At 37.7% G+C, this 23,302-nt stretch overlaps 1 protein-coding gene across 1 annotated transcript in view; it reads left to right on the top strand.

The window, feature by feature from the left end:
• The window catches only part of yl (Putative vitellogenin receptor yl), a 47,861-nt gene that overhangs the window by 15,442 nt on the left and 9,117 nt on the right, over window positions 1-23,302 (top strand). The window contains exons 12-28 of the mRNA XM_068769123.1: window positions 79-241; window positions 2,672-2,824; window positions 3,461-3,610; window positions 4,621-4,746; window positions 6,357-6,501; window positions 7,286-7,395; window positions 8,321-8,413; window positions 9,150-9,302; window positions 10,960-11,307; window positions 12,083-12,199; window positions 13,603-13,759; window positions 15,081-15,166; window positions 16,719-16,861; window positions 17,419-17,495; window positions 20,186-20,367; window positions 21,123-21,275; window positions 22,137-22,341. Coding sequence (XP_068625224.1) covers window positions 79-241; window positions 2,672-2,824; window positions 3,461-3,610; window positions 4,621-4,746; window positions 6,357-6,501; window positions 7,286-7,395; window positions 8,321-8,413; window positions 9,150-9,302; window positions 10,960-11,307; window positions 12,083-12,199; window positions 13,603-13,759; window positions 15,081-15,166; window positions 16,719-16,861; window positions 17,419-17,495; window positions 20,186-20,367; window positions 21,123-21,275; window positions 22,137-22,341 — 2,561 coding nt within the window. The remainder of the gene's footprint in view (window positions 1-78; window positions 242-2,671; window positions 2,825-3,460; window positions 3,611-4,620; window positions 4,747-6,356; window positions 6,502-7,285; window positions 7,396-8,320; window positions 8,414-9,149; window positions 9,303-10,959; window positions 11,308-12,082; window positions 12,200-13,602; window positions 13,760-15,080; window positions 15,167-16,718; window positions 16,862-17,418; window positions 17,496-20,185; window positions 20,368-21,122; window positions 21,276-22,136; window positions 22,342-23,302) is intronic.

Here is a 23,302-nt window from a genome sequence, read left to right as displayed (position 1 = left end):
CCGGACATCGAGTCGAACCTTGGGGAAGTCTGCGCTATTTCGATGATATGATGACGAAAATTTACATCTTCATTTCAGTCGTTATTCGAAGAGCCCTTCCATCACCCGTACTCCATAGCAGTGTTCGAGAACACAGTCTTCTGGAGCGACTGGACCACTAACACGGTGCAGAGCACAGACAAACTGCACAGCAGCACAGAGAAGAGGAATGTGATTTTGTCACTTGATGTTCCAGTGTTCGGTGAGCTAAATATTTCGTATAATTGAAGTTATTAACACTTTGCCGTCCGTTTCGTAAAAATTTATTCGCTTGGCGCCGGCAGCGCTAATTCGGATTACTTGGCTTGTCGCCGGCCGTTTTTGAAATTATCGGGAAATTATAAAATTATATTATATTAAATTATAAATTATAAAATTACTCTCTACTTACTTTCATGAAATTTCGAAGATATACATACGTAAATAAATACAAGATTTGTTTGTTTTATATAAGTGTTTATTTCCATTCTCTTTGGTATTCAGTATTTGTCTTTCGTATGGTATGTAGCAAAACAGTCTCCAAGATGCAACGTCAAATTCGCAATTGCGTAAATATTTCACTATCTTCCGCCGAATCTGCTCCACTTTCATTTTCTTCATCTCCAATGTCTTCTTCCGAATCGGCTAAATCGTCCGAAATATCAGACAAGACGTCCGCGCATTCATAAATAATCGTGTCGTATATTTCGTCTGCCATGAAAGGGCACAAGCACTTATAAAAACAAAAAAAAACTTGACGTTTGTAACTTATTGTTACCTAAACAAAACACCAACAGAACTCAACAGCAACAGAACTCAGCGATACTATTTATACTATTTTGCACTCGACACCACTGTGGTTTCGCCGGACGGCACAGTATTGATTAAGTATTAAATCCAAAAATACTTAAACTACGCAAGAACTCAAGTCAACGTCGTAGTTGGATTTTCACGTCTAAAGTGGCAGTAGGCAAGACACATCGGTCGTGTAAGTGTAGTGGCCATGGAGACCTAAAAGTCAAAGTATCGCTGGATGCAGGAAGAGTAAGACCGATCATTGTGAATACCTTTCAGGTCATGCAGTGGGTGTCTATTGGGTAGCATGGTCACGATGATGATTAAGTAAAATTATCTCTTAGAGTAGAAAACCTCTGGAGAAAAAGAGATTCTCTATCTTAACTGAAAGTAAAGTCTTTATCTTGTTTATTTAGGGAAAAGAAGTAACTTTGCCAATATCGGCCATTTTTACCCAGAAAATTATTTAAAATAGGTGTATTGGAACTCGTAGATTGCAAATATTTAAAAACAAGATAAAATGATAAGGGCGATTGTCATTTTATTCGGTGGGCGTGGTGATGTAATCCTGGTAATGGGTCTTGAAAGAAGGATCTAGGTTACCCTGAGAGCAATTAAAAATGAGGAGATCCTCGAAGCTCGAAGAATTATTCGTCTGTATAGTAGCAGATGGTGTTGGGACCGAAAGCTTCCCAAGTGGTGACCAAGAGCTGGTCAATTTCACGTCATTCATCATTGTTTGATCTTTAAACCACGCTGTTACCTGGGTCTCTCTCGGCTGACTTGATGGTGATGACGTTGTTTTAACTAAGAAAGGGGCTAATATATAGCTACTTTCGCTATGCAGCAGTAGTCATGCAATTAAGTGACGATGGTGATTAAGTAAATTGTCCCTTAGAGTAAAAAACCTCTGGAGATAAAGATATTCTCTATCTTAACTGAAAGTAAAGACTCGTGTGAAGTATACCTCATGATTGTTCCATATGGAATGCTTTAATTTGTTACATTTACATGGGAATTTTATACACCAGCGTGGATATTATAGCGAGAAGTTACCACGGCCTCGCGGCGCATACGTTATATTCATGTATTTTGACTGTTGTTCGAAGTCCTTCACTTAGTTCTCTACTTTTTATATAGCCTCCGTTTATGAGAACCGCTTCCCCTGCCTCCTGACCTTACAATTCGAGTAAATCAGTTTTTCAGAGTTTTACTTGTTATTAAGTAAGTAAGGGACCAATATTTAGCCACTTCCGCACATGCAGTCGTAGTCGTGCAACAAAGTGCACCGCCCGTCAATCCGCTGATAAATGCGCATGCGGCAAACAATGCGAATCACACAACCGCCACCGCCAAATTACTCAACACGTGTTTCACCCCTACACGGGGCATCTTCAGGAGTTATGTTACACCGATTAGTGCCAAACACAGAGGCCCTCCTTTCGTTCTTTGCATGTTCCATCTCTCCTCATTTGCAAATTTTCTTCCATACATCGTCTTTCTTCCTTCATCTACATTTTCTGATCACAATTTTACATTACATATTTCTAGTTTTACAATAAGAGATAAAAACCGCTTTTTTAATTTTCGTTTTACCTGTATTGCTTTTTATATGATTTCCTGCGAGTCTTATCGACCCTTAGTATCAAGGGATGAGTCTTATTCCTATTTATTGTGTTCTGCACCACTTTTTACTATAGTCAAGGAATGTATGAAGCAGATTGTCGCCCTTCAAGAAGGCGATACCTGCTCCCTCTATCTTTCTCCCCATCTCGCTCTCCAAATCTGAGCGGACAGTTTTATACTTTAGGTGTAGATATTTGATTGATATTAAATTCTATTGTATTAATTGTGACAGATATGCACATATACCACCCGGTGATGGTGAACCGGACAAATAGCCCGTGCGATCACGCAAAATGCACGCACTTGTGTCTCATCACATCCAACACGACACATGTCTGTGCGTGTCCTGACGGCATGGATCTGATTGCTGGAACTACTTGTGCTCGTAAGTTAAAAAATAATTAAATAAGAGTTAGCCTGGCTAGTATCTTTGGTTGAACTTAACAACAATTATGAAAATAATAAAATAAATCTATATAGAAATTCACAAAAGACAACAGACAACAATCTGGTCTTGGTCGGCGAAATATAAAAATAGTTGCAGAGCTTATATTATCCACTATATTAACGTGTTATTTGATATTGCCGCATAACATTACCTAGGCTATGATGCTGAATACCCCAATCTATGATGATAAATACCTAAAGCTCTGATGATAAATATCTAAAGGTACGACCTTAAGATATGATGATGAATACCTCAATGATGATGATGAATATCTAAAGCTAGGGCGATAAATACCTAAAGCTATGAGGGTGAATAACTAAAGCTATGATGATAAATACCTAAAGGTATGATGATGAACACGTCAAGCTATGATTATAATTACCTAATGGTATGTTGATGAATACCTCAAGCTCTGATGATAAATACTTAAAGCTATGATGATGAATACCTCAATCTATGATGATGAATATCTATAGCTATGGCGATAAATACCTAAAGCTATGATAATGAATACATGAAGCTATGATGAGTTTATCATTTAATTGTGTATTAAAATACACAACACTATTCTAGATGGGGATAACTACAGGCCAGAGTATTTAATTGTCGGAGGCGGTTCTTCATTCACTCGCGTCCAACTTCACAACCTCGGTAACCCTGAGAGTCACGCCACGCACTTCGATATCGGCAGAGTCCAGGCCATGGCACACGACAATGTCAGAGGTATGTTTTTAATTAAATATTCAATAATTTGTTACGCAGTATGTTTCGAGTCGATTGCTTTTTTTTTTAAAGAATATATTATGTAATATAATCTGTGATTTAAAATTAACTTCTCACTACTATTTTACATTTATTTGTACACGATGCACGCCGGCGCCGCCGTCTCTAGGGGCGCCGCGGCGCTCCCTGAGACAGCTAAGAGCATCGTCTTGGACCATCATGGTACAACAAGGATATGACAGAAGCGGCCAACCAGCGCGGTGGCGGCAGTTGTCAAACGAGCGCCCTATGGGCGGCTTTTTTAAACGGTTTTATTTAGTTCGACCCGTACGGAATTTATTTATTTGGGTCAAAATTAGAAATTGAAATTTAAGCACCTTCCCATTGTCAGATTGATCTGAAATTTGGTACACATATTTAATTTAGATGACAATACAATATAATAAAATCAATAACATTATAAATCTAAGATGGCCGCCGATACAAAATGGCGGATTACATATTTTTCCTTAACCCCCTCAATATGGGTATCAAATGAAAGGGCTACACTAGTAAAACACGATGATTATGTCAAAATTTAAAATTCAAGATGGACGCCGTTTCAATATGGCGGACTAGGTACATATTTTTTCACAACCACCACAATATGGGTATCAAAAAACCGTTTAACTTAAAAGTTTTTTAAGTGTATTTATTTTCGAATATATTGTTTCCACTCGAAATAAACCTTAATTCCCCTTGTTTAAAGTTAAAAAGCGGCCAGACAGCGTAGCGTCGGTAGTGCGGCGGTGTGAAACGCGAGAGGCTTTTTCGACCATTTTGTTCTACTTAAAATGAACCTTATTTCAAGTCCCACACTACCTATGTGACGTTTTGTCAGTCGTGCGACAGAGATAACGCTCTACGAAGCAGAAATTAGCCGATTGTCTCTTTCTAAAAGTCGATGTGCAATATTTATCGCCGTGTATTGTATATGTTTTTAATTATTGTAATTTGTTTTTTGTTTATAGATATTTTGTACATATACGACGGTCAGCGTAAAAATATCAATTACATCAGTATGAACGACTTCACTCTGGGAATAACACACACATTCCTCTACCATGGATTAGAAAATGTTGTTGATATGGATTACGGTGAGTTGTAATGCTTGAAAATCTTAAATCCATTGATATGTACATACATATGAATAAATGAATATAAAGATAAATAAATATGATTTATTAGATTACGATTGGAATTATTGATATCGCCACTCCAACCGAATTATTTGAAAGTCCGAAAATGATCTTTAAACGAGGTTGTTACCTAGGCGTCTCTCGGCTAACATGATGGTGACAAAGGGACAAATATATAGCTACTTCGGCTATGCAGCAGTAGTCGTGCAATTAGGTGCACCGCCCGCCAGCCCGCTGATAAATGCACGTGCGGCAAACAATGCGAAACACAACTACCACTGTTGATTCACTCTACACGTGTTTCACCCCTCCACGGAGCATCCTCAGGAGATGTTATACCAGTGCCAAACACTGAGTGCTGGTTCGACTACTGCTGCATAGTGGAAGTAGCTATATAGTAGTCCCTTTCTTAGATAGGATAGACTTCCGCAAGGTAACGAGTGAATCTATCAGAGACATAGTATTAATAAATACAATTCCATAATAATTTAAATATAATCCTATTCCTACCCCCCCCCCCCATGTAACATACATCTGTTGCGAATAGCCACTCGCTCAATATATTATTTAACCCTTTTCTCGATAATGTATCTGTAGAGATACATCAGAATTTAAAAAAATAGTGGCATCAATTTTGAACGCAAATTAATCATTCGTATGTAAATGTTTAGCTAATTTCTTAATTTTCGAACGCTTCTTCAGTTTTTTCCTGTTGGCATCCTTGGGTCTTAAAAGTCAAGTGTTATGAATATTAATGTAAAATTAAAAAAATTGCCAAGTTAAGGGTTAATATTTATAATGGCAACATTTAGTTAAGGTAGGAATCGGGCGTGACAAACGAAAAAAAAATAGGTCATTATATCTGACAAAAAACATCCACTTAATTAGAAAAGGAATTAATGTTGCCGCAATAAATATTAATATCTCCGTGGCGCAACAGTAACGCGTCTGACTCCGGATCAGAAGGTTGTGTGTTCAGATCACGTCGGGTTCAACATTTGTAAGCGTCACTCTTGGTGAAATAATTTAAATTTCTTACTGTGTACAATTGGTACCTATTTCTTGTTTGTTTTACAGTTTTATACATTCAACATTGTTGCATGAGCATCTGTCATTGTAAAATGACAATTGTCACACCCGATTCTTGACATAACTAAATGTTGTTGTTATAAATATTAAACAATATGTACTTGAATATGTGGCTTTTCGCCACAAATCATTTCTGTATTAAAGCCAAAAGGTCAAACTTTTGTAGAGTTCACTTGCCAAATTGCCTTTTCTAACAATCAAATTGCCCCCCTGTGGGGAGTGGGTTTTACATTGGAAAACGCTGGATCCTGGACTTCCCTGGTTCCTGTGTCTTCTGAACTCTTTAATAAGGTCTTCTGTCCACCTTGTTACTGAACGTCGTGTGCTCTTTCCGTGGCCTTTGCTTCAGAACTTTAAACTCTCAGCGACCATGCTACGCGGTATGGTCTGCAAACTGAGGCCTATGTGACATCCTATCGCTAAAATAATAACGATGATGAATTTGACTACATAATTCTTAATGTTATCATTGTTTCCAGATTACGTAACAGACTGTCTTTATATATTGGACTCGGGCCGTCGCATCATAGAAGTGGTGTCTTTAAGGACCAAGCAGAGGGCGTTACTCTACAGTTTCCGTGACGAGGAGATACCAATCAGTCTTTGTGTTATGTCGGATTATGGGTAAATCGAGTTTGAATTAATAATTTAAAAGTAAGAAAAGGACCAATATTTAGCCACTTCCGATAGTAGCCGGTACTAGATACACCGTACCACTCTGTGTTTGGCACTAATCGGTGTAACAACTCCTGAAGATGCCCCGTGGAGGGGTGAAACACGTGTTGAGTGATTTAACGGTGGTAGTTGTGTAATTCGCATTGTTTGCCGCACGCGCATTTATAAGCGAGCTGGCACTTTTTTGCACGACTACCACTGCATGTGCGGAAGTAGCTATATATTGGTCCTTTTCTTACTTAGGATGGTCTTCCGTAAAATAACGCCTGTTTCCATTAAATATTCAAAAGGGTTTAATAGTATACAAGAGATAAAGTGGCAGTAGGTGAGGCATATTAATCGTGCAACTGCCTGTGATTGGGGCTGAAAGGATCTCCAGTAGCGACCTGGATCCAGTAGACGTGGCATATGCTAGGTGGACCGAAATGAAACGAATAAAACCGAATGCGGGCAGTGCAGGGTATAGCATAGCGATCTTTGGACTATACAATGCAGTGGGCATCTATTGGTTAGTGATGATGATTAGATAGATGATGGTAATGATGATGAATAACTAAGCTTGGTCACGCACAGCTCAGGTTACATTAGATATTTATTGTGATCAGATTACATTCTCAGTATACAACCAGCTAATTTCAATATTGTTGTTTATATGTGAAAGTCTAAAAGAAGTAAAGAAATGTAAAAAGCTTAAAATGACAAGTAGATAATATTGAATATATTTTTTTCACAGGAGAATGTTGGTCGCCATTGTTGAAAGCGAACAGAACAACGAGATTCATGTCGACAGTATAGGCTTGGACGGAGAGGATAGGAAACATATGATACTTAATAATTTAATGGGTGAGTGATTCTTAATTCTATATTTTTAAGGTTATTTTTAATTATTATTTTGGCTCTATTTAAACAGTTTAAATTATAATAATTTGAAATAACGCAGGAATAAAATGGCCTACAACTAAAATATGTTACAGCACCCGACGATAAACATAGCACATCGACCTTTGGAAAGAGACAATTGCGGCTAATTTCGGCTTCGTATAGCGTTATCTCTGTCGCACGAAATACAACGACTGACAAAACGTCACATAGGTAGTGTGGGACAGAGATAGTGCTCTACGAAGCCAAAATTAGCTGAATGACTCTTTCCAAAGGTCGATGTGCAATTATTATCGCCGAGTACTGTATATTACAATGATGCTAAAAACAATAGACGATACAATTAATAGATAATCAAAAAAAAAAATCAAAAGTTTAATTTCAAATGTTGCAGTTATATTTGTTCAGTTGCACTGTTAATCAAGTTGACTTTGACACCATTAAACGAGTCAAATTAAAAAAAAACATTTCCCGCCATTTTAAATGTCATTCTGGCATCCTATTCAAATTGTGTAGTTCGTTTTTAAAGATTTACTTCATTAAAACCGTTTTATCATATTGTCTCCTAAAAGGTACTAGATGGCGTTAGCCAGTGTACTTAGTATCTTCACAACTCCGTATGCGTGTAATAGGAGTTCCAAAAAAATAATTTTTTCACATACATTGTGCTTTAGTTTATAAAATGTAGCTTGTAACGTCTATTAATTACTATACATGTATATTTATATATAAATATTGAGTTATTAATTAGTTCGTTCTTTGTAAACAACTAGCGCCATCTGTCGACGCCGGAACAAACTATAAAGTTCTTATATATACTTTGTTGAAACATTTGTTTTTAACCAAATTAAGTACGTAATGAAGTATTAATTGTTTATTAATATTTCAGGTCCTTACGTCAGGTTGCGTTATGCTCAGGATATGGACATCGTATTTATTTCTGATGAAGGACATGGTATCATAGATTTCATCCATCCAGAAGGTAATGGTTTGTTCTATTTATAACCTATACGCTCATTGAATTGTTCATTGTGAAAACAACAAGATATCAATGATTAAAAAACTTATAATTTAAATTGGGAAATAGTTCTAGAAACTTTGTAAATACCACCATAGAGAATTGCGATCAAAAAATTTTTAGAAATAAATATGACTTATAAAAGGCATAGACGCTAATGTCTGTGAAATATAGAAAAAGAAACATTTATTTGTATATGTAGCATATACAACGCTTTATATCAGTGCTCTGCAACCGGTGTGCCGTGAAACACTGGTGTGGTGCGGTAAAAATGAATAAAATTAAATTTTACTATTTTCCATTACACATATATTAAAGCATAAAAATCATGTATTAAAGGTTGAAAATATAAAAAACAATATTCAACCAATAAAAACCGTCAGCCAATCACAAGGCGAGAAGTATTGCACAGCGCCATCTCTTGGCAGACGTTGATACAGAGCGGTCTGGCGTGGGATTCCCCTGTTATACGCCGCTGACGATGTGTAATGTTACCCATACATATCTATGTTAAATATATAAATAAATCATTTCACAGCTACGAGCACCTTGCGTTGCTCGCATCCAACGATTTTTTGCGACCTTAAAGATGGATGACCATTTTATAGATAGCTGATTTTTTAAAATAGAAAATAAATATATCTTGCATATACCAACACCGTTTGCTAAAATGTTGTTTTAACTGAACTACCTGTTGCAGGTACCGGACGGGAGAACTTCCGGGAGTTGTCCACAACAATAGCCAGCCTGGCAGTCACCGACAACTTCGTGTTCTGGACAGACAGACGGACCTCCAAGTTATATTGGTCTGACATACATGAGATCACGCACAAGATACGTCGCATCGAACTTTGTAATATATTCATATATACTGATTACTTTATTGTAATAATAAATATATCTAATATATAAAATTCTCGTGTCACGGTGTTCGAACTTGAACTCCTCTGAAACGGCTTGACCGATTTTTACCAAATTTTTCATGCGTATTCAGTATGTCTGAGAATCGGCTACTATTGATTTTCCATACTCCTAAGTGATAAGGGTGGTCCGGTCCACCCATAAATTTTATTTTTAATTTTGTAGACAATTTTTTTGGTTTTAATTATATTATGATACAGCATACAAAAATACATACAAATCTAAATTTTCACCCCTCTACGATCAACCTTTATCTTACATCTGTTAATTAAAAACTTTAATTTTTTTTGCAAAACAACGTTTGTATATATACGCATATTATTATATACGCATATATATTCGTATATATATATACGAGTATAAGTATGTATATGTGTTTAATGTGCCTCTGTGTTTGGCACTAGTCGGTGTAACATAACTCCTAAAGATGCCCCGTGGAGGGGTGAAACACGTGTTGAGTGATTTGACGGTGGCAGTTGTGTAATTAGCATTGTTTGCCGCATACGCATTTATCAGCGGGCGGGCGGTGCACTTTGTTACACGACTACCACTACATGTGCGGAAGTGGATAAATATTGGTCTTTTTCTTACTTATGTATATGTGGGAGATAAAATTGAAATTTTTTCTAAGCTTCACCATAGATCGTCACGACGACCGTTTCTGCGCAATCCGTGTCCAGCGACTCCCGCGACTTTTACCATGTCGTCGTTTCACTTAGTGGCGAACCTACCCATGCAGCGTCTACCGGCTGGTTGTTTTCACTCGAGAACCTTTCGGCACCGTCCACTGCCATTTCAAACGAGCAATTCATCGATCTACCTCAGTGATCTTGATTCTTCAACGGATTTCATCATTGAAAATTATCATATTTAATGAAATCAGGCGTTACCTTGCGCAAGTCCATCCTAAGTAAGAAAAGGACCAATATTTAGCCACTTCCGCACATGCAGTGGTACTGTGGTGTGGTGGACTCTGTGTTTTTTGCACTAATAGGTGTAACATAACTCTTGAAGATGCCCCGTGGAGAGGTGAAACAAGTGTTGAGTAATTTGGCGGGCGGTCCACTTTGTTGCACGACTACCACTGCATGTGCGGAAGAGGCTAACTATTGGTCCTTTTCTTACTCGCGATTTATCACTTGTTTATTAATTAAAAAGTCTTTTACAAACAAAAATGCATGTTTATGTTATAACTTTTTTGGCAATTTCTCTTTGATATCTCTCTTAGGAGAACTTCATAGAATAATTAGCTTCTCAAAGGTGAAGAGACGACCTTGTTACGGTCGATCTATGTCAGCTATGGACGATCAACTGCTGAAATGATGATCAGTAGTGTGGACAAGTATATGTCATCATCATGTCATATGACACCCACTGCGACTTTCTCTGAAGATCACCAGGATAACCATATTATCTTTGTCCGCATCCAGGGAATTTTCTCTAGTTTACAATAATGAGGATGTAATTCCAGAAATATGTCTAATATAGATTTTGATCATCGATTCCTTGATTTCTTTTAGTAAAATTACGAAAATAATTACTCGTGAACCAATTATATATATATTTAACGTCAAATATTAAATTTTCAGCTATCTTCCCAAACAACACTCAGCTGCATATACTTTCAACACTACCAGCTCCGATCGCGGATGGCCCACTAGTGAAACATCCGTGCGTCAATAGTCCATGTTCCGCTGTATGCGTGCAACGGCCACATCCAACTCCTCACCAGTCTCCTAGTAACTTCACCATGGGATACAAATGCTTTTGCCCTCCCGGCCTGGTGCTGAGAGCAGGCAACTGTACGAAGATCGTTAGCTGCAAGGAAAATGAATTTTACTGCCACAGAACAAACGAATGCTTCCCCGCAAGTCGGAGATGCGATGGTAAAGAAGATTGTGTCCTGGGAGAAGATGAGGAGGGCTGTGCTGATATTAGTAAGTTCATATACAATTGCAAATTATAAATATATACAGAGATTTAATGGAAATGGATTTTGGATCGTTTTCTAGGGGAATAACTTTCTTTTAAATTGCGGTGCATTTTATTGCACGACTACTACTGCATGTCCGGAAGTAGCTATATATCGGTCCTTTTCTTATTTTACTATGTCGTCAGTCCATCTAGTGGTGGGCCTATCCAAGCTGCGTCTAGCTTGTAGTCATTAGACAAACGGGGTCTAGACTACCCCACTAGGTGAACTGATATAGTCAAGATGATGAAGATGATAGATAATCAGAGTTAGTGTTTGTAATAACAACCGTGTACATTTGCCAACAAACCAAATTCTACACATTTCGATCAACCAAAAGCTCCTGTAACTTTCGACACTAACAGTCATTCTTGCAAGATGTGCTCTGCTCACTGATTATTAACACGTTCACTGCGGGCCCAATTTTGAAGAACTTTCAGCTGGTGCGGCTGAGGTCGAATCAGCCTCAAGCTGAACTTCCTAGTAGTGCCGTTGAGGCCTTTTCTGCCTCATGTTCATCAATATTTTTTTACAATATTGAGTCAATGCTTCGCAGGCATAAAGAAAGCTACATTTGTCTTTGTCATACCTCATACGGTTGAGTGTAAACAGCCGCCGCACTAGTGAGAAAACACGAGTTTTACGCGCCGCACCAGTGCAAAGTCTACCATGAGGCTGAATCGACCTCGAGCCGCAGTGAACGTGTTAAATAAAATAAAGTTTCGAATGCTTTGTTACAGATAAAAAGAAAAAAATGGAAACACCCACAACAGCGTGCCCGGTCACGGAGTATCTATGCAATGGAAAATGCATCAACAAGTACGCATTATGTAAAACTAATTCTTCAACGACTACATGTAAGTTTTACCTTTTCCTTATTGCAATACGTTATGCCGAAGTGACGTAACTAAACAAGGCGTGTGCGAAGTGTGCACATTGCATGGTGGAATTAATGTTCGAATTTTCTCATTTGTGTTACATATTTAAAGATTTTACTGGTATATTAATTAAAAATTGAAATTAGGGTGATTCTTAGTAATTTATTTGGCTGTGATAAATCTTAAAACAGATATCTACATGAGACCACATTACAATTTTTACGTTCATATTTAGATTCCCGTCTTTTGCCGTTTGCACTGCAAAAAACGCACATTTTACTTCGATTTATTCCTATTTATTTATAAATTGAAAGTAAAATGCCTTTCGGTCAACCTTAATAGATTATTATTGCGATGATACTTTTTCATATTTTATATTTTAGTTTCCAAATAAATGTTATACTTTTGAAGAATTGTTTTTGAGTAAAGGCGCATTCAATGACTTGATTGTATCCTCAGAGGAATCAATTCAATAACAATGCAATATAAGGAACAGCAAATGGATGCTGGCTATATGTGGCGTTGGTTACGAAAGGGTTAACACTGACTAAGAAAGGGACTAATATATAGCTACTTCCGCTATGTAGCAGTAGTCGTGCAATGAAGTGCACCGCCCGCCAGCCCGCTGGTAAATGCGCGTGCGGTAAACAATGCGAAACACAACTACCACCGTTAATCTACTCTACACGTGTTTCTCCCCTCCACGGAGCATCCTTAGGAACCAACAGCAGGGTGTGCAATGCACACGGGCGCCGCCATCTCAGGGGGCGCTGCAGCACTCCCTGAGACAGCTAAGAGCATTGTCTTAGACCATTATTGTACAACAATGACATGACAGAAGCTACCAGCCAGCGCTGCCGGCAATGATCAAACGCGAGCGCCCTATGGGCAGCTTCTTTTTGGAACATTTTGTTTCAACTAGAAATAAACCTTATTTCACGTGTTTAAAGATTAGAAGTGACGGCAAAGTTAATAGTTAGCGGCGGGGGGGGGGAGGGGATCAGGCCTAGGTGGCGCAAGGGTTTCATTGCACACGGGTGCTACACCAGCTAGAGCTGCCCTTTTTCCATAGCTTATATTTCTTTTAAAGTTTTCGCGACACCATACTCTTCATACCGAATTTTATGCCCAATCGATACCATAATAAGAACGTATCTTTTATGTACTTTTAAATTGTAGAATTCCGGAGACTTGTTTCTATTAACAAAAATGTTAAATTTTTTTTTTAATATATATCTCCATCTAAGTTGATTATTGACTTTCAGTCCACTGTTGGACATCCCGTTATTAATAGACGTCCACTTATACAGTGGACGTCCTAGGTCCTGTCAAAATACAATCAGTAACTTATATACTTAAACTTTAAACTTAATACTTAACAGCCAGTCCAACCTGCAGTCCGACAGAGTTCAGATGTACGAAGGATAATATCTGTATCGAACACTCACTTGTGTGTGACGGTCACGTTGAGTGTCCAGATGGCTCTGATGAAGACCCGGAATCCTGTGATACCCTGTCATGCTATGTCACCGAATTTATGTAAGTATTATTTAATATTTTACAACAGAATAGCAAGTATAAATAGTGATCATATTTCATGTTATGGAGACGGCTTCAAAGAGTTTTTCCTCCTTAAATTGTATCCCGCACTAGGAAGAAACAAGACACTGTCATGTCACATCATCTGTGGCCGTCTACGGCAGTGTATTGCTTCGATACACAAACAAGAAAAATGGAGGTAGATTTAAAATTTTTTGATCATCGGAAAATTACAAAGATGCATTTGATGTGATTAGAAGTTATGCTTCTAGCAGATTTAGATTTTGTGTAGCTTCATCGAAGCTCATGGAAGCAGAGTTTAAAAGTTTTCAGTTACAACGAAAACGTTTTCACGAAGATGGACTATATCCGTGTAGGTGTAAATACACTAATTTTTATATAGGTGATGGCTTTAGGTTGAGGTAAAATGAATAAAAAAACATGTTCACATTATGTTTACGTATTTAATGATATAGGAATATTACAACTGTACATAATAAACACCATTATACACCAAAAATAATATGATATAAAAATAAAGCCACCACTTATAGAAAAATTGCTGTATTTTATACAAAGAATAAAAATAATTATCAAAAGAAGCAAATGATACATGTTGTAACAGCTCCTTATAGATACCGGACTATTTGTATTACGTGCGACAGAGATAACGCTCTACGAAGCCGAAATTAGCGGAATGTGTCTTTCCAAAAGTCGATGTGCAATATTTATCGCCGGGTACTTAATATCTCTTGGTTTGACAGTTATTCCTTTTTTAAAATTGAAAGCGAAGTAACGAAAAAGAATACAATAAAAGAATTGAAACTTTTATTGTATTTATGTTTCTTGTTTTGTTAGCATAGAAAAGTAAAGAACTAAATATTGGCTTGTAGGTAGATATTTTAACCCTTAATAGCCTGATTTACGAAAGTGTTTTTTTTTAATATTACTGTTTTTGCTTGAGGGTCTAGATAAACAGAAAAATAGTTTTTTTTTTAAATTTCGTTGGAAAGAATATTATACAACAGTAAAATACGTACAGCCAACCTATAAAAAACTAATAGTAATGTGAACATTCGGTTTAAAAGATTGGTATCAAAATTGAAACTTTATGCTATTAAAGGTTAAGAAGCACAGAAACTTTTATATGTAACAATATACTTATTTCATATTTAGTACAAAGTGTCAAGACATCCAAAGCGAATATGGTAGGAATTTATATGGAATCCATCGGAACCAATTAAACTTTTAAACTGCAATGAACGAGTAACTAGCCTATGTGATGGTAACTTATAAATTTTTTGGTATTATCACCACTCAGGTGTACATCTGGTTCTTGTATACCCGTGAACTGGCGATGTGATGGAAGCGAAGACTGCGTGGACGGCTCTGATGAAGTTGACTGTGGTAAATATATCTATTTATTCATATTAAAATTAATCAGTGGTAGCTCAGTGGTAAGGATTGAGACTTGAGATCGTGGATCGCGGGTTCGATTCTCTCGATGCATTCTTATACATTTGAGAGGATAGGCAGCAGCGTCTTCCACATACCATAATACCAAACTGTGATTGATATTCCGCCTACAAAGCGTGGCAATTATATTATATCCCCACCATAGACATCTTTATAGCATGTGCCATGTAATGGGAGTCTATGGGCAGAAACAACGATAAAAGGTACAGGTTCATCACTGAAATTAGTACAATCAAGTTTGTAAACAGTAGCAAGAAATGGTTCTTTTTCATCAAAAGCTATGCGAAGTCCATAGTGACTTTGTCGTTGACTAAGTTCGCAACGAAAACCTTAGAAATTTTACAATTGAACCTTATACCACGAAATAACCCCCCATCATAGTATAGTGTGGTGAAGTTTCATCCACAACTTAGTGTGTAGTGGTGATATTAGCCAGGCATTTGTAACCAGCTAAGCCGAGGTTCGATCCTACGGCACCCTTGTGTCGGAATATTATCCATGTGTTATGGACGAGTGACAGTCAAAGCCGAGATCCCCTCGTGGGTACCTTTTTTATACCCTTTCCCACTACTTTGTCTGAGCAGGGACGATGCAATGTGAGTGTAAATATTATTTTTTCATTTTAATTTTAGTCCTTGCTCTTGATCCGAGTAATGGTCTGACCACTTTTTTGAAGAACCTCAGAACTGGAAAAAACCGGACAACACTTTCTTCTTCCACTTTCTTGCTGATCTCAACTCAACTCCTGAAAATGCCCCGTGGGGAGGGGGGTGGAAAACACGTGTTGAACTATTTAACGGTGGCAGTTGTGTAATTCGCATTGTTTGTCGCATACGCATTTGTCAACGGGCTGAATTCATTATAAAATTAAGAAGAGGAGTTAGGCTAGACGCATGTTGCATGGTTCTCCCCTACCATAAACGGGGCCTTCGGAGTTTAGGGTGGGGGCCCTAAACTCCCACTAGTTTCGGCGACTCTGAGGCGAACGATAGTTCGACGTGGTCTCGAACCATCGTGATAGCACCACGAGGGTTTTAGGGGTAGAGTATACACGCATACCCCGGAACGGGCTATCGAAAAAAGAGCACGGCGCGAGGGAAGAACGCGTGGTGATCCCTGACCAGGAGATACCGCGGTCCCCCGTATAGCGCAGAAGGCGACCACCTTTTAGTGGGTAAAAATCCCACATACCTCTGTCCTCTCCCCAGAAGCGGGGCATCTTGAACACCGGAAGATTTCCTCCATCGAAACCAAAAAAAAAGACGCATGTTGAATCTGCCACTTTAAACCCACAGAATTTGTAAAAGCTATTTGGGCAGCAGTAAGAGTTCGGTTAAAAAAAAAGTTAAGACTAATAAGGTCTAATGTCTAAAGGTCTTTTCTTTGATAGTATACCATTTGTGATGACATTTATAGCCTTAGACATTAGAAACTAAAATGGGATGGTCTTTATTTCTACACTGTAACAATAAGATGTTTGCAGAGAACAAGACGTGCAGCGCCGGACAGTTCCAGTGCCGGAATGGCGAGTGTGTGGACTTGAGCAAGCGTTGCAACGCCCAGATCGATTGTTTCGACCACTCTGACGAGGATGGATGTGATCTTACCGATGGTTTCGAAGAAATTGTGAGTTCTAAACGCGTATTTAGATTTATTGAGGCAATTAAACCAAGATCGCCAACGTTGCTCGAAGAATTGCTTATCTGTAGTGGCAGTAATCGGAGTACATCGCTAGTGCAAGCAACGGCGGTCCCCTGAGGTAGGTACTAGGTGGACCAACGATATAGTGAAGCTCTCAGGAAATCGCTGGACGCAGGCAGTGCAAGACCATTCATCGTGGCGATCTTTGGGCAAGTCATGTGCCTTGTACCGAGTGTTCAGGAAAGAGAGAGATTCATTTTAAGTTAAGCCAATAATTAAAATCATTTTTCTTTCTATCTAAATCAATCGTAACATCTGATGAATGTTTTTATTCACGAGTATTTGTTTAAAACTACAAAATTCCAGTCCGGTGATAGTGTAGTATTTAGCTACCTGTTCCAAGGCTTCACAGGGAACATAATGATGGCGCTACCTTAGCAAAGGTTTAGCGCTGTCATTTGAAACCCGCCTGTTGAGCCACAGTGTAAGTCAGATTAAAAAATATATAAGAAATTTATTATAAACAATTTGTTTTATCACAGGACGAAAAACGGCAGTGTCAATCCTGGGAATACGCTTGTGAACGTAACGAAACCATTTGCTTACCACTTACAGCAAGGTAAGGATATAAATCAGTCTGAATGAGAATTTTAGTATAAGATTGTATATGTCGTTAAAGTATGTCTGAAGAACATGAGAATACATGACATAAGTAAAAAAGGACCAATATTTAGCCACTTCCTGTGCGGAAGGCAGGATAGTCCGGCATCGCGTCCAGACCTGCCAATGAGAAATACATTACTATCTAATGGATTCAGACGTTATTTTGCGGAAGTCCATCCTAAGTAAGAAAAGAAAAGACCAATATATAGCTACATTCGCCAATGCAGTAGTAGTCGTGCAACAAAGTGCACCGCGCGCCAGCCCGCTAGTAAATGCGTATGCGGCAAACAATGCGGATCACACAATTGCCACCGCCAAATCACTCAACACGTGTTTCACCCCTCCACGGAGCATCTTCAGGAGTTATGTTACACCGATTAACATATACCCTGGTTACTTCCGCAAGGTAACGCCTGATTCCGTAAAATAATACATGACATGACATCAGAATAGGCTATAAATCCTGAAGATTACTTACTCAGATCCTTTAGATCATCTTCATCTTCATTATCATTTCATCAGAGATTTCCAATACGAGCGACTAGAAAAGTGTCTTCCAACAACCCTAACAATGTCTGTTAATCCTGTGGAGGGTCGCTCTACGCCGTGCTTGACGGTGTTTTCCACTTTAGAACCTAAAGGACCAGACCATCTGTTCTGCGTGCTATGTGGCCTACGTAATTGATAATTAGCTGAACGTTGTTGGTTACTTTCATTAAAAAAAAAAAACAAAGTTACTAATTTTTAAGGTTCCACATTTAAAAAAATTCGTTGAGAATTTTATGTAATAGAATTATTTCAGTACGTGAACTTTTTTATATTTCCGACCATGACGGAATACGAATTGATGTCTGTTGCAAAGTGCACGAATTTCAGCACTCGTTGAACGTTCTCCCTGCGATCCTAACGCCCTCAACTATAAGGAATTTCTCCACCGTTACTTTTTTTAAGATGTTTTAATAATGATTATCCTTCATCAATAATCTTTATCATTTAATTTTAATGATTTCTAACAGCGGTGGCTTATAATTTTATTTCTAAAAAACATTAATACACTTTTATATTCTTAATAAAACTCCAAAAAAAGACTGTGAATCTATTACGAACAATTTTATTTACACCAAAAAATTGCGGCAGCATTGCTTCTCCTTTGGAACAAGAAGAGAACTGCTCAACTTTCTTGTGGTTGTGTTGCAAGGGGATCAATGATGAAAAAGACATTGTAATATATTGAGTAATTTAAAATATTGAGAAAAAAATTGTTGAATAGAAAATGAGAAACTTATAATAGTATCGTATAACACGACGAAATAGAAAAATTTAAGGAAATAAAAATAAGCATAGACACTTGGAAAAATAAATTAATAATATTTCAAGAAAAGTGGCGAAGGATGGGACGAGATGCGTGAATGTAATATTAATGAATGCTGTGATAATGATAGAAAATATGAAGAAAAAACGAGGAAGAAAAGAGGAAATTGTGATGGATGAGAGAGAGAGGGTGAAAAGGGGAAAATTTGTAAAAAATATCATTGTAAAGTATATCCGCGTCTCAAAAATATAAAACGGGAACGTGGCGTCCCCAATAACAGAAGCCATATATTAAAAAAAATATTTAACAAAATTACACTGCAAGTGCATCTGTGTTTCATTCCGAAATATGGTAGAAAATTATTCAACAAATTATTGGAACGTTTTGATAATGAAGTACACCTATACCCCGATTTACACGGTAGATACGTTCCTGAGAAAAACGTGTAAATCGAAAATTTAAAATTTTCAAGTCAAAACCGTGCAAATCGAAAAGCTAGCAGAAAATGCGTAATTTTGCTATTTAACAGTTGTGATTTTTTTTCAATATTTTTAGGTGTACACAGAAATAAACATAAAATGCATTGACAAGTTTAAATATTTAATATAATACATTTCCCAGCTATGATTTCCATCCAAAATTTCCTGCATTAATTCCCTCTAAATTTTACTTTAATCACAGCCGTTAATTTATAATTATCTAAATTATGCACTCACTTGTAATTTACCAATATGGAAAATTAAATCTTTCTGAAACTGAAACTTTCATTCAAATACTATTTTCCGTAGATAAAACTTTTATTTCATGTCAGCACATAAGTTCAAGATTCCCCGTGAAATGTGTACACAGCACACGTGTTCAATCACAGTAGCATTTAGTAGATTCCGATAAAAACAAAAAAAACTTATTAGGGAAAACCGTGTAAAAGCGAAAACGTGTAAAACAAGTACCGTGTAAATCGGGGGATAGGTGTATTTAGCAGAATCTCCTTGTAATAATACATACTAGTGCCTTGTTACTATGATATCGTTATATTTAAATAATATACTATACTGATACAAGCTTTGCGACTTGATTCAGTATCCTGTCAAACTTGGTCCATGTTTATGCGATCATAAATATGTATATAATTCATGTTAAATGAATAAATAAAAAAACACTATGGAGAATAAGAAAAGGACCAATATTTAGCCATTGTTGCACGACTACCACTGCATGTGCGGTAGTGGTTAAATATTGGTCCTTTTCTTACATAGGATGGACTTTCGCAAAATAACGCCTGATTCCATTAAATAACTATGGAGAATGTTCTAGAATTTTCTCTCGTTATATAGATGCAATGCTAAGATAGAGTGCCCTGGAGGCACGGACGAGGCTGGCTGCGACTTCAGGTGTGCACCTCACGGGCTGTTCGAGTGTAGGCAGGAGATGTCCTGCGTCACAAAGAAGCAGCTATGCGACGGCAAGAACGACTGCCGGGACGGTTCCGATGAGACCCCTGAAGCCTGTCGCAAAGGTGACCTTGCAATTCAAACTTAACTTTTAGCTCTTTCAACCTTCTTCCATAGACCTGGATGCTTTTTAATTAACACGTTCACTGCGGGCCCAATTTTGAAGAACTTTCAGCTGGTGCGGCTGAGGTCGAATCAGCCTCAAGCTGAACTTCCTAGTAGTGCAGTTGAGGCCTTTTCTGCCTCATGTTCATCAATATTTTTTTTACAATATTGAGTCAATGCTTCGCAGACATAAAGAAAGCTATATTTGTCTTTGTCATACCTCATACGGTTGAGTGTAAACAGCCGCCGCACTAGAGAGAAAACACGAGTTTTACGCGCCGCACCAGTGCAAAGTCTACCATGAGGCTGAATCGGCCTCAAGCCGCAGTGAACGTATTAAGTTAAATTCACACGACTACATTTATAACAAGTTTTTATTTCTAATCAACAATATATTCACCTTCGTTATCAACAACCTTTTGCCATCTAGTATACAAATCAATGCCGGTGCGGTAAAAAATCAATCGGTTTTTGTGTAAAATATGTCAACAGAAACGACATTACTTTCCGGTCCCTCTAATATTTACAATAATACCTTTTGAAAGAAGCCTGAATCCATCATCATCATCTTCTGGTGACCTTAAACAAGGTCGTCTTCACCTTATGTGGCATCCTACTCTTCGCTTACCGGTCTACTTAAACCTTTTACATCAATAACGACTCACCCTGTGTATTGTATTATGTGACCACTGTATTAATATTTAATTATTGATAGTGAATGCTAGCGTACCACAATCTGGTATGAAGTACCCGGCCGCACAGTGTCGGAATGGTTATCTCTGCGATAATGGACAGTGCGTGGAGTGGAACGAAGTATGCGACGGCACGCCCAACTGCTTCGACGGCACAGACGAGAATGGCCAGTGCGGTAGGTGTACGCACTCACACTAGCACATGTATGTCACACATACAAGCAAAACACATGTTACTTATACACGCACGTAGAAAACTATTACCCCTCCTTTTAATATAAGGTTATATTTTCTGCGACCAAAATTCAATTAGGACTTTGAAACTAAAAGTTGTTCAGGAAAAAGATCTTTACGAAACTTATGACTTTATATCGAAGGATAGCATTATGTTTTAATTAAAATATATTTATTTAAAATATAATATATACGTGTTCTTCTAATTATATACATAAGTAATTACTATCAATATTTCCCAACAGTGAATCCCACGCCCTACAGTTGGCCATTTGATTTTTAAGGGCGGCAATTCGAAAGTTGACTTGACACGAGTTTAACCTTTTCGCTTTGATGTTAAAAATATATTTGTTACATATAGGGGGCCAAAGAATTTTAGACAAAGGTATGCTAGGCTGCTATGATATATATATATATATATATATATATATGTAAACGGAATTATTTGAAATTTTAAACCCTTAATAGCCTGATTTACGAAAGAGATTTTTTTTTAAATATTACTGTGTTTGCTTGAGGTTCTAGATGAACATATACAACATTAAAATTCGTACAGTAAACCTATAAAAAAACTAATAGTAACGTGAACATTCGGTTTAAAGGATTGGTATCAAAAATGAAACTCTAGGCTATTAAGGGTTAATGAGAAGTCTGGCAATGTTCTTTCGATTCAATCTTATTAATATAAGCTGGAATTTATAGGTTACATGCACGTATGCAGCTTTCGAAAATCGTTGAAAATAAATTTAATTTTAAAATTATATGTTATTAATCCCTGCTATAATGCATTATCGCATATGCAGCGCTAGGATGTGCTGCGCAGTACTGTGCGCAGGTATGCAAGCCTACCCCACGCGGGCCGCGCTGCGAGTGTGGCCAGGGGTATCGCAGGGTACCGCCGACTGGTTGCGCGGACATAGATGAGTGCGCTCTGGACGTGTGCTCGCAGACCTGCCGCAACGTGCCAGGATCTTTCATTTGCTCCTGCCACCACGGATATGCTCTCAAGTACGTATATATTAACTCCTTTTTCAAATATTCAAATTTCGAATAGAGAATTTCATAGAAACCAAGCTCTTACCCACGTGACCGTCAATCGCATCGCGGCGGCGGCGGCAGTGAAACAGATAAATGACAGATGGCGCCACCAGTAGACGCAACGAAAATCTGCATCGCGCTATTATCACCGCGCTCATTATAAGGGCTAGCGGAGGTGCAGTCAACACATCAAGAAGCAACTGAAGATCAAGAAGCAACTGAAGATCAAGAAGCAACCGACGAACAAGAAGCTACCGAAGAACAAGAAGCTACAGTACTACGACCACACCTACAGAATTTTTTTTTTCATAAACCACTTGCACAGTTGTATGTTATTTATTTTTTATATATGTAATAAAGAATACAACTGTGTATTGGTAATTACTAACATTTTAAATATCTAATAGATTCAGGCGTTACCTTGCGGAAGTCCATCCTAACTAAGAAAGGGACTTATATATAGCTACTTCCGCTATGCAGCACTAGTCACTACCACTCAACTACTTGAGTGGTAGTGTGGAAACATGTATTGAGTGAATTAACGGTGGTAGTTGTGTTTCGCATTGTTTGCCGCACGCGCATTTATCAGCGCGCTGGCGGGCGGTGCACTTCATTGCACGACTACTGCTGCATAGCGGAAGTAGCTATATGTTAGTCCCTTTCTTAGTTATTTAAATTTTGTAAATATTGCAAAACTGGGTTAACATGTCAAAAAGAAAGATAAATATTGAATAGATCAATTGCTTGCTATCGGGTCAAACTGTAACTTTGCATTTATTGAAAATAAATAATTCTAAAATAACATTGTTGCCCATTTAAATAGACCTAAATAAGGTCGAATATCCTATGAAAACGGGGATATGCAAAATATGTATTGTGTATTGCACAGATGTTAGTAGTATACTATTGTTTTGTTTGTACTAAAAAATTG

The sequence above is a fragment of the Battus philenor genome, unplaced genomic scaffold (assembly GCF_028537555.1).
Source record: "Battus philenor isolate CCGP_79_NKW_IND1 unplaced genomic scaffold, ilBatPhil1.0.hap1 SCAF_27, whole genome shotgun sequence".
Lineage (NCBI taxonomy): Eukaryota > Metazoa > Arthropoda > Insecta > Lepidoptera > Papilionidae > Battus > Battus philenor.
This window is presented reverse-complemented; position numbering and strand designations above follow the sequence as displayed.